This window comes from Macaca nemestrina, chromosome 18 (assembly GCF_043159975.1).
Source record: "Macaca nemestrina isolate mMacNem1 chromosome 18, mMacNem.hap1, whole genome shotgun sequence".
Lineage (NCBI taxonomy): Eukaryota > Metazoa > Chordata > Mammalia > Primates > Cercopithecidae > Macaca > Macaca nemestrina.
The window spans coordinates 80,270,440-80,282,739 of NC_092142.1; the positions used below are offsets into that span (position 1 = coordinate 80,270,440).

General features: G+C 40.2%; 1 protein-coding gene across 4 annotated transcripts in view; it reads left to right on the forward strand.

The window, feature by feature from the left end:
• LOC105491209 (gigaxonin) overlaps window positions 1-12,300 on the forward strand; it is a 73,553-nt gene that overhangs the window by 30,479 nt on the left and 30,774 nt on the right. For all 4 annotated transcript variants that reach the window (XR_011616609.1, XR_011616610.1, XR_011616611.1 and 1 more), the window contains exons 2-4: window positions 7,111-7,225; window positions 9,665-10,015; window positions 12,055-12,272. Coding sequence is in view for 1 of the 4 variants with exons in the window: in XM_011757401.2 (XP_011755703.1) it covers window positions 7,111-7,225; window positions 9,665-10,015; window positions 12,055-12,272 (684 nt within the window). In the remaining 3 variants the exon portion in view is untranslated. The remainder of the gene's footprint in view (window positions 1-7,110; window positions 7,226-9,664; window positions 10,016-12,054; window positions 12,273-12,300) is intronic.

Genomic DNA, 12,300 nt, shown 5'->3' on the forward strand with positions numbered 1-12,300 from the left:
TACCATTCAGGACATAGGCATGGGCAAAGACTTCATGTCTAAAACACCAAAAGCAATGGCAACAAAAGCCAAAATTGACAAATGGGATCTAATTAAAGAAATTCCGCACTGCAAAATAAACTATCATCAGAGTGAACAGGCAACCTACAGAATGGGAGAAAATTTTTGCAATGTATCCATCAGACAAGGGGCTAATATCCAGAATCTATAAAGAACTTAAATAAACTTACAAGAAAAAAGCAAACAACCCTATCAAAAAATGGGCAAAGGGTATGAACAGACACTTTTCAAAAGAAGACATTCATGCAGCCAGCAGACATATGAAAAAACGCCCATTGTCACTGGTCATTAGAGAAATGCAAATCAGAACCCCAATGAGATACCATCTCACACCAGTTAGAATGGCAGTCATTAAAAAGTCAGGAAACAACAGATGCTGGAGAAGTTGTGGAAAAGTAAGAACACTTTTACACTGTTGGTGGGAGTGTAAATTAGTTGAACCATTGTGGAAGACAGTGTGGTGATTCCTCGAGGATCTAGAACTAGAAATACCATTTGACCCAGCAATCCCATTACTGGGCATATACGAAGGATTATAAATCATTCTATAAAGACACATATACACATATGTTTAGTGTGGCAGTATTCACAATAGCAAAGACTTGGAACCAACTAAATGTCCATCAGTGATACACTAAGAAAATGTGGTGCATATACACCATGGAATACTATGCAGCCATAAAAATTGGTGAGTTCATGTCTTTTGCAGGGACATGGATGAAGCTGGAAACCATCATTCTCAGCAAACTATCACAAGATCAGAAAACCAAACAACACATGTTCTCACTCATAAGTGGGAGCTCAACAATGAGAACACATGGACATAGGGAGGGGAACATCACACACCAGGGCCTGTTGTGGGTGGGGGTCTAGGGGAAGGATAACATTAGGAGAAATATCTAATATAGATGACGGGTTAATAGGTTCAGCAAACCACCATGGCACGTGTATACCTATGTAACAAAACTGCACATTCTGCACATGTAACCCAGAACTTTAATAATAATAATAATAAAAGGGGCTTCTTGTAACCTTTTCCTTGATAGCCTAGTTTCCCCCATCCTAGTACTGTCTGCAAGACACATGCAAGTTTTCCACCAACAGGAGTTCTGGGGATGGTTTCAGGGTGTCACTGTTCCACCTCAGATCGTCAGGCATTAGATTCTCACAAGGAACGTGCAACCTAGATCCCTCACATGCCCAGTTCACAATAGGGTTTGCGCTCCTATGAGAATCTAATGCCACAGACGCAAACAAGTACAGCTAGCTCTTGTTTGAACCTGGGTTACTTTAAAATAAGAACTCTAATTTTAGCCTGAAGCTCCTCTATCCAAACATGTTTTGGAGATACCTCCTCTAAATTCGTTAGTGACTGTTAGTGTCCATCTGGGTCTAGTCAGGAGAGAGAAACCACAGAGCAGTTTGAACAAAGAAATTTTAATATAAAGAGTTAACTACAACAGGAGATTAGAGTAATGAGGGATTGGCCAGTAAGAAGTAAAGAAAACTCTTAAAAAATACAGGAATAGATATATGGAGCATCTGCTACCCCAGAGCTGACTTACTAGGACACACCCATGGCTCACTGTGTGGCAGAAAAGCCACATTGTGGAACTTGCTGGAAATCTGTCTTCTAAGGCACCAGTCCGTGTCCTTAGGACTGGGCCACACGGAGGTATGTGATCGAGCTTTCCCGCCTGAGCTCCTGTCAGATCAGCGGTGGCATTAGATTCTCATAGGAGCGTGAACCCTATTGTGAACTGGGCATGTGAGGGATCTAGGTTGCACATTCCTTTTGAGAAGCTAATGCCTGATGATTTGAGATGGAACAGTTTCACCCTGAAACTATCCCCACAACTCCCGTCTGTGGAAAAATTGTCTTCCATGAAAGCAGTCCCTGGTGCCAGAAAGGTTGGGGACTGCTGCTCTAAGATGCCTGAGAAAGCTATTCATGGGAAGGTGCTTGAAGGAGGCTCTGGGGAAAACTTCAGGGTGTGGTTGCAGCTGTGCACTGTGGGAGCCTGGTGCTGGGGAGAAGACTGCCTGGCAGGAGGCAGGTCTCTTCACCAGAACCAGCAAGCAAAACTCTCACTTCCTGCAGTGTCTCTCCAGTGCCTTTAACTGAAGCTGAGCATCATACCATTTGACAAAGGAAAATGATTTAAAAGGATCAGATCCATTTTTCCAAAGCAAGCAAAAAAGGGTGAATTTGGAGCTGGGAAGCTATATATGTTGATAATCAGTTCAGTGACTGAGAAATACAAATGGTCATGACATCCTAAGTGAAGACATGTCTGCCACCAAAAAGATTATATGATGCATTTCAAAGCCAGATACTTCGGTATTTTGTTCTTACCACTTACACTGTTTTCTCTCTTGATGGAGAATTGACTCAGATTCTTTCCTTCACTTTTAATAAAAGCATCAGGCAAATAGATACACCTAGAGGACAGCCAGTGGCAATGAAGTACCTTTTGAGTAAAATCATTAGTTCACTAGAAACTGTATGGGCAGGAATAGTACATAGCAAATACAGGGAGGAAAGAAAGTTGTCTAAATATCCTCTGTATACTGTCATACACGTTACATATTCTGTGTTAAAGACCTACGAGGGCCTTCTGTCACCAGAATGGACTGGCTTCCTTCTGCTGGTACATAGCTGTCATCCCAGGATCATCCTTCACCATTACTCTGCATTCCTTTCACTTCCTTCCTGTTTGGATTACATCTTGTTAATATCCAGAATGTTCCACTTTCTTGATACATTCCTTTGTTTTGTTGGGGCACATTTTCTAACACCATCCCGAGAAAGGCTGCATGGGAAGTAAATTGTTTTGTGACTTCATATAGCTGAAAATGTCTTTGTTCCCTCCTGCTACTTGATTGATAGTTTGGCTGGTTATAAAAATCTAGGTCTGAAATAATTTTCTTTCAGAATTTTAAAGTAATTTATTTTTTGTTATTTAGCTTCCATTTACAAGTATGAAGCCATTCTGATTCTTGATCCTTTCCATATAGCCTATTTTTCTTTCTGAAAGCTTGTAAGACTTTTTTCTTTATTTCCAGTGTCCTGAATTATTATGATGATGTGCTCTGGAGCGGGTGTGTTTTCATCTGTTGTTGAGAGTACTTCCTTAGTAGTCTTATCTTTTTTGGTGGGGTGACATTCCTTATTTTCAGATGTTGAATCTTCTGGACTGATCTTCCAGCTTTCTTAACTTACCTCTCCTATTTTCTTTTTTAAAAAACTATTTAATAAATTTTTTAAAAATAGAGTGAAGTCTTGCTGTGTTGTCCAGTCTGGTCTCGAACACCTGGGCTCAAGCCGTCCTTCCAAAGCGCTGGGGTTATAGGCGTAAGCCATGTGTTCAGCCATCTCTTGTATTTTCTGCCTTTGTCTTTTTGCTCTTTTCTGGGAGATTTCCTCAACTTTTTATCTTGACCCTACATTAAAAGAAAAAAAAAACTTTTTTTTGCAATCATTAACATGTTTTGCTGGCTTATGAATGTTCCTTTTTATATCATCCTATTCTTGTTTTATGTACACAATATCCTGTCTTTTCCCTCTGGGAAGATTAAGATGAATTTTTCTTTTTTCTTGAACTTTTCATTTTAGCACAATCCTTACTTCCTTTAAGTTACTTTTTTTCTTATCAGTTTTGGTCCTGTCTTTTATCTTTGTTAAATATCTAGTGAGTCCTGTTTGCTCGATTTTAATAGCAGTGCTCTAAAACAGTTTCTTAACCCATGTTCCCAAAAAATATGTTGCAAGTGTGTGAAGATACTGATGGCGTCAGTCTTCAGAGTAGCTGAGCAGCATATCCAGAGGCTGAGCCTACAGGCCGCCTCTATTTAGCCCAGAGTAATATTACGTTTTCTGTGTGTAATGTGACATGAGAAAGTTTTAGAAGTACCAGAGTCCTATAGGTAAGACTTGTTGAACACAGGTTTCGCTATTGTGTGATCAAACTGGGTCATTTTCCTAGGGCAGATTGATGTTCATGCCCTTGGGTCTGTACCCTTGGGCAGATCAAGTCCTCCAGAAGTCTTTGTCTCTTGCTTGGAAGATATGTTCTGGCTTTCAGTATTTTAGGAGCAGAGTTGGGAGAAAAAGACTAATGGTCCAGCATTCAGTATGTAAACATTCTGTTAACTCTCAGTTACAATACACCTACCCTCAAATGTGCCTGGTGCTCCACTGTCCAGAGACCCTCAGTTGTATATTATTCAAAATATAAGTCATTTGTTTTTCACTGGAGCTAGGGAGAGTCTTACTAAGCTCTGAAAGGAAGAAGTGTATACACATGGAGGGAGAATCCGGAAATTCAGCTATTTCCTAAGACTTTGTTAATAGTTCTCTTTTTAGCTTATCTTTTACCCCCTGCCCCACCCCAACCCCGTCGTCACCTACCCTGTATTACCAGTTCCTGGAGCCTTTCGGGAGTCTTCAGTCCAATTTAGGTTGAATCTCAGCTTTGCTTACTGCTAAATTAGGATTAAGCTTCCTCAGATACTCCAAGTCAGTTACCCTTGTCTGTTTTCTAGCATATGAAATTTCAGTGACCGGGTGCGGTGGCTCATTCCTGTAATCGCAGCACTTTGGGAGGCTGAGGTAGGCAGATCAGTTTAGGAGTTCGAAACTAGCCCGGGCAAGATGACGAAACGCTGTCTCTACAAAAAGTACAAAAATTAGTTGGATGTGGTGGTGGGTGCCTGTCGTCCCAGCTACTTGGGGGGCTGAGGCAGGAGAATCACTTGTACCTGGGAAGAGGAGGTTGCAGTGAGCCATGATCGCGCCACTGCACTCCAGACTGGGTGACAGAGTGAGACCCTGTCTCAAAAACAAAAAAAAATGAAATTTTGTTAATATTATTTCCTATTCTCTTTGTATTCAGTCTACCAAAAGTCTGATTCTTTATTGACTTTATTATAGAAGTCTGAATGCAAATAATGAATTTAAATATTTGTTTCTAAGAAGTTCTCCCTGTAACTCACTATTTGGATTACCAGTATTTGAAGGTGTACTTTTCTTTTCTTAGAAAACATGGTTATTAGGTAGCAGGTAACACAGTGTCAATCCTGAGATTTAACAGAGTTATATTTCATGCCAACAGCATGTTTCAAAGCTATTTTTAAATTTCACTTGAATTTTTTTTAAAAACCTCAAATTTTCTTAGTAAAATATCAAGAATATCTGGGTATAAGTTCTTAAAACACAAAAAGCATTGACTGAAAAATTGTTCTTCAAATTCTGTATCACTTTGTTTAAGAAGTCTTTTTTTCACTTTGGGAGGCCGAGGCGGGCGGATCACGAGGTCAGGAGATCGAGACCATCCCGGCTAACACGGTGAAACCCCGTCTCTACTAAAAATACAAAAGATTAGCCGGATGTGGTGGTGGGCGCCTGTAGTCCCAGCTACTGGGGAGGCTGAGGCAGGAGAATGGCGTGAACCCAGGAGGCGGAGCTTGTAGTGAGCCGAGATTGCGCCACTGCACTCCAGCCTGGGCAACAGAGTGAGACTCCGTCTCAAAAAAAAAAAAGGAAGAAGTCTTTTTTTAAGTTTTTTGAAAGGCACCTTTTAAAAAGTTCATCTGTTAAACGATTAGTATCACAAATACATAAAGAACTCCTCCACCTCAATATGTGAAGGACAGTTAGTAAAAAATGAACACAAGAGACATGAACGAATGTTTTGCGGAAGGGGAAACATGTGGCCACAAACATACAAAGAGATGTTCAGCACGTGGCTAGTAAGAGAATGCAGATGACAACCACAGTGAGATACCATATTTCACTTATTCAGTTGACAAAACTTAAGAAGTGTGACAGACTCAAATGTTGTGGAGTTTATGAATCAACAGATGCTCTTACACATGCATAGTATATGAGGCTGTAAACTGCGCCACCTACTACAGAGAATAAGTTAGCATAATTCTACTCCCCGGAGTAGACCCAAGGGACATTTTTTTTTTTTTTTTTTTTTTTTTTTTTTTTTTTTTTGAGGCAGAGTCTTGCTCTGTCACCTAGGCTGGAGTGCAGCGGCGTTATCTCAGTTTATTGCAACCTCTACTCCCAGGTTCAAGCTATCCTCGTGCCTCAGCCTCCTGAGTAGCTGGGATTACAGGCGTGTGCCACCACTGCTCCCAGTCGATTTTTGCATTTTTAGTAGAGATGGGATTTCACCATGTTGGCTAGGCTGGCCTCGATCTCCTGGCCTCAAGTGATCCACCCACCTCAGCCTCCCAAAGTGCTGGGATTACAGGCGTGAGCCACTGCACCCAGCCAAAAAAGTATTTATCATAGTACAAAAGAGTCATATGCAGTAATAGTCGAAGCATCACGGTTCACAGTATTAAAAACCTGGAGACAACCCCAGATGCCCATTAACAGGAAAGTGGAGTATTGCACGGCAGAAAGAACAGAAGAACCAGTGTGATATGCATACCTCTATAAACTAAGTCATCTTTATAAAACAACAATAAAAAATGGATGATTAATAAATTATAAAACACCTTAAAATTTAAAATATGTATTTCATGGATGCAGTAATAAAGCAAGGAAAAATTGAGCATAGGATTTAGGATAATGGTTACTTCCGATGGTGGAAGCAGAGGAGTGGATTGGTGGGGAAGACCATCTGGTTAGAAGCGGGCTATTGACAAGGTCTTAGCTTTTGTTTTGGATGGCAGGTTTTTGGAGTCCTTGTTACATTATTGAAGATTAATTAGGTAATTCAGTCCATTAGAAAATAAGCCTAAAGAGACTGAGATTTCCAAGGTGAAATACAGATTAATGGTCATGTGGATCTTAGTTCTTTGCTCATCTGTTTTGTTTTTGTTTTTTAAGAAGTAGTATTTGGGATCCTGGGACCAATGTTTTGTAGTTGAAAGTTATAAAAATACATAGACCTAAAGTTAACGAACTAAATTTTCTAGGTGGGGATGCATGTACTGATAAGTATCTTATACGTTATAGAGTATTGAGTACATAAATATTTATAGCTATTTCTGTTCTTTCATAGAAATTTTACATTTTTTTCCCTTTCTTAGGACAAAGTTAAACTATAATCCTCCAAAAGATGATGGATCAACTTATAAGATTGAACTTGAAGGGATATCGGTAATGGTTATGAGAGAGATCCTGGATTACATCTTCAGTGGGCAGGTATGATGAGAAACAAAGGAAGGAAGACCTAAGTAGAGGCTTCTCAAGCTCAGGGTGAGGGTCTCCTTTCATCCATTATATGACAAAGTAGCACTGTCATCTTCATCTTCTGTCACTGTGTGCATTGACTGACATCTCCTACTGGTAATGGCATCCCACGTGTGTTCTTCCATGGCTCTGCTCCTAGAGAAGCAGATGAAGTAAGATCTTAGACCCAAATCCCAGTTTGTTGCTACCATTCTGAGCTCCACCTTCTCATATGAGATATTAAAGAACATGGGATGCTGCCCTGACTACTGTCTTTTTGGTTTTTGCTTTGGAATCCCAAATCCAATCTTGCTTTGTATCCACACGACTGGGGATACAAAACTTGTTTTGTCTCCATAGCATGGAAATAGGAACTTCCTGGGGCATTGTGGATTATTTGGTAGAGACAGAGAGTTCCTTGTAGATCGTTCCCAGAGAAAGAGGACTGACAGAAACGACAAGCAGCTTATTCACGATGCCCTGGTCCTGTTGCCTCAGTAGTACCCACATCCCTGCCCCATCCTCATTCTCTCTTCCTGATGTCCCTTTCCTCTCCATGTCCACATGAACTTCTGGAGGCTTTGTGATACCCAGGGAGGAAAATGATAAGCGATCAGACTTCTTTCTTTTCCTTTGCCCTCCTCCGACTACCCATTCCCCATGATGTGATTTCAAGCATAGCATGAGGACTCAAGAAAAATCTTCCATGTGAATCAGGGCTAGTTATTTTTTTTGTCTTTTGGTTTTTGGGTTTTTTTTTTTAACCGAAGGAAGAGGTCAGTGCATCTTACCTTTGCTGTGTGAGAATGCATTTCATCTTTATTCTTTCTGAGATCTTGTTCCCTACTCTCTCCTTTATTCCTTCTTCATCCCTCTTGTTTTCCTTTCTGTAGGAGCTGTTTCTCCTACATATTTTCTAAGTATTCTGAATGTATTGCTTTCTTTGTCTAAATATATTCATTCTGTCCAGAGTTAAACGCAGTGATTCTCATCCTTTTTGAAGCTTTTGGTTTGATTTCATGCTTTCTCTCTTCTCTCAACACTAGGGGGTGGGTATGTACATGGATGATTGTTAAAAGTAAATGAATTTAAGTTAATTTGGGGACAGCCTGGAGATACTCTGTAGCATCACAAAACCAGGCCTAAGACCAACCTCTGGTCCAACTTGTAAAGTCAGTCCAGCAGCAGTTATTAGTGTAACGAGTTATAAGCCAGTAAGAGCCTATTCATGTTCAGGCTTGGATTTGAAACTTGAAACCTTATTTACGGATTGACTTCTGTGATTTGTTTCCAATTTAAATTTAAAATGATAGTTGCAATGTAAGTTATAACAAACTCCTGAATTGGCAGTTTTGTTTTATTGAAATGCAATTCAGTGTTTTTTTCACGTGCCTATATTTGAAGAGTCTACAGCTGCCTGCTGTCTTGTGGCTAAATGTAATGTCATATAAATGGAACATTTTCCCCTACTTGTGGCTTACTCAACATACTACTTTCCACATTTTTGTTGTTCAGTTTCTAAGACGATTGGCAATTATAGTTTTTAAGAAATCTGTGGTACAAAAAGTGTAAAATATAAAAATGTGTCTTGCTGTACTCTTCATGAAGTCTCCCTTGCATTTGCGAATGTGGGTGAAGTGCCCATGCTTTGGGGTCGTCCACTTAGGACTGTGGCAATATTTTGGAGAACTGTTTCTTTCCTGATGCTTTGGAACACTGTGAAGTGGGTGGAGAAAGAAGCATTAGTCAGAAAATTGAAGAAAATTAAGGAAAAGTAGATGTTCATAATGAGAAGAAAAAAAACTGAAAACACCCTTGTGTTAGGGATTTATTCCAAAAAGTAGTTTTGAGGCCTAAATGTATCTGTCTGTGAACCAAATTGCACTGCATACAGTGTTTTGGGATGTGGAATAAGGCTTCTGAAACACTGTAAACCCTTCTCCCTTCAAGGGATTAGCATTCAGGTTAGCATGCCATTTAGCAGAATGGTGAACTTCATAGGTTGGGAGGCAAGATTTTCATCAGTTCTGATGCTGGTACTTAATCATATTGACTTTACCATAGAATGTAGAACTTTCCATTTCCCAAGCATTTGAGTCATTAAGGTTTTTCTCTGAATTACAGAAGTGAGCAACATGGACGGTTTACCCTAGAAGGGTGATTGGTGGTTGACATTGGTACAGCAAGGGCAGAGCTGGGAAAAGTTAACCAAGCACACATTTGCTTGTGTTGGTGCCTTCCAACTCTTGGGAAAAAAAAAAAAATGCTGGGTTAAACCATATGAAACTGCCAATATTCGATTATCTTTGATCTAAAATAAATGGAAATTTCATGTGGCCCAAACTAATAGATGAGTGGTTTGGGTTTTAAATGTACACATTCAAATATAAGATAATTATGCTACTTTTTTAGATCAGGCTAAATGAAGATACAATCCAAGATGTTGTTCAGGCAGCAGACCTGCTACTACTGACAGACCTTAAAACCCTGTGCTGTGAGTTTTTGGAAGGCTGCATTGCTGCTGAGAACTGTATCGGTATCCGTGACTTTGCACTACATTACTGCCTCCATCACGTTCATTACCTTGCCACAGAATACCTGGAGACTCATTTCCGAGATGTCAGCAGCACGGAAGAATTCTTAGAACTGAGTCCTCAAAAGCTTAAAGAAGTGATTTCTCTTGAGAAGTTAAACGTTGGCAATGAAAGATACGTCTTTGAAGCAGTAATTCGATGGATAGCACATGATACAGAAATAAGAAAGGTACCTGTCATTTATAACATGGTCAAATTTGCCTTTTTATTTCTTTTTAATTACAGTTATAGTTGTTTTATTTTTCTTCTTCAACGTGAAAGACTTACAAAGCAGCAATCTAAAAGATACCTGTAAAACATGTTTTCCTATATCATGAAAGCAGTTGGTTTTTGAGACCAGTCTGCAAAAGCCCATGCCACACAATAGATCAGTGAAAATATTAACCCTTGTAAGGAGTGTAATATCCTTTGCATGTTGTTTTTAATGGGAAAATGCATTTCAAGCTCAAGCTGGAGATTATAGAATTGCAGTATCCCCACCCTGGCTCTCAGCTTCCTGACCTACTACATCACTAGGCTAACCTCTGCCAGGCCTCAGGTGCCTGCAGCAGGCAGGGGGGTGACACGTGGAGCGCTGGCAGGGGTGGAGGGGCATGGGCCTGAGGAGCTTCAGGTGTGATTGACACCACGCGGGAGAAAGCAGGCAAGCTCTGGAGTTTGTGTGGCAGTGCAGTTTCGAGAGGGAAGGTCCTGGGAGTGACAGCCTGGAAAGAGGGTCTTAAAGAATATCAGCCGCTAGATCCAAATTGTGAATACCTTGGAGGAAGGAGCAAAATCACAGGACTTGAGGGTTTTGGGGGGCAGAGAGTCTCAGTCTGTCTCCCGGGCTGAAGTACAGCAGCCAGAGTGGCACGATCATAGCTCACTGCAGTCCCAACCTTCCCGGCAGAAGCGATCTTCCCACCTCAGCCTCCGAGTAGCTAGGACCATAGGTGTGTGCCACCATGCCTAGCTAATTGTTTGATATTTGTAGAGACAGGGTCTCGCTGTGTTGCCCAGGCTGGTCTCAAACTCCTGTGCTCAAGCAATCCTCCCTCTCCAGCTTCCCGAAGTGCTGGGATTACAAGTGTGAGCCTCCATGCCCAGCCAGGACGTTAAGTCTGATTATTATAAATAAGACAGTAGCTCCAATTACTGTTTTCAAAATAAGAAATATATTAGGTGTTAGAGAATGGATCTCAAAATGTATAATTGTACTGTTAATTGTTCTTGTAAGTTAAAACTCGACTATTAAGTTTTGATGATGATTAACATAATTTTTTGAATTCTGTAAGCCCGGAAGTATGTATATTTAGAAACCATATTTGTAGTATTAGTTTTAATTGGGACAGGTAAGGACAGGTAGTGTTCTGTTCTCCATGTGAGTTGGGGAAATTGGTAAAGGAGGTAGAAAAATTAGAAAAATTTCCATTGTGCTCCTACTCACCAAGATCACAGTGGGACATGCTGCTCCTCACCAGCTTCCGTCCTGCCCTCTTCTTGCCTTAAAGCAAGGGACATGCTTAAGGTTGGCTGGTTGCTGGGGAAATGAGGCAGTTCTTTGTCCTTTGGTCAGTTTAAACTTCATGCTGTAAAGACAGTTGATTTTTAAAACTCATAGTTTTATTTTACATTTGTAAAGTACTTTAGTCGGTTGGTTCAAATTTAGTGATTGAGCAGTAAAAGGATATAATTCATATTAGTCGTGTTAGATATTTTTGAATAGTAATTACTGCAGAAATGATTATATAGTACTCAGGATTTTTTTAAATTTAGCTTTTGTATATTTTTCTTGTAATATTAATGTTGATATGTTATCTAAGTTTACCATATTGTATCGAGCTATTACTGTATATAATATTTGTATAAACATGATTTAACTCATGGCATATCCAAATGTGTGAAAGAAAGCAAATTATAGCTGGTATTTTCGCTCTCTTTTCCTATTGAAATGGGACTTCTTTAAGGTGTAAAGGAAGCTGCTTGAAACTTTACAGTGATACCTCAAACTGATGATTTTTAAAAATTAAACTTTTACTTATCAAGACTCTGGGCAGTAAACAGTCAGGGCCAGGAGAAGATGTTCAAGCAGGACCGATGTGTCTCACTTACCTGGTAATAACCTGAGTGTTAACCGTTTGTTTTCCATGAGGTGGAAAATGTAGATTCTAAAAATGATGCGTTGCATTTTCCATTGTTTTCGCCCCATCTTTCTTCCCTCTTCTGCAGGTCCACATGAAGGATGTTATGTCAGCTCTGTGGGTTTCAGGGTTGGACTCCAGTTATTTACGGGAACAGATGCTGAATGAACCTTTAGTACGAGAAATTGTCAAAGAGTGTAGCAATATACCGCTCAGCCAGCCACAGCAAGGAGAGGCGATGCTGGCCAACTTCAAACCCCGGGGCTACTCCGAGTGCATCGTGACTGTTGGTGGAGAAGAGAGGGTGTAAGTATGAGGTGGGAGTTGTTTGAAA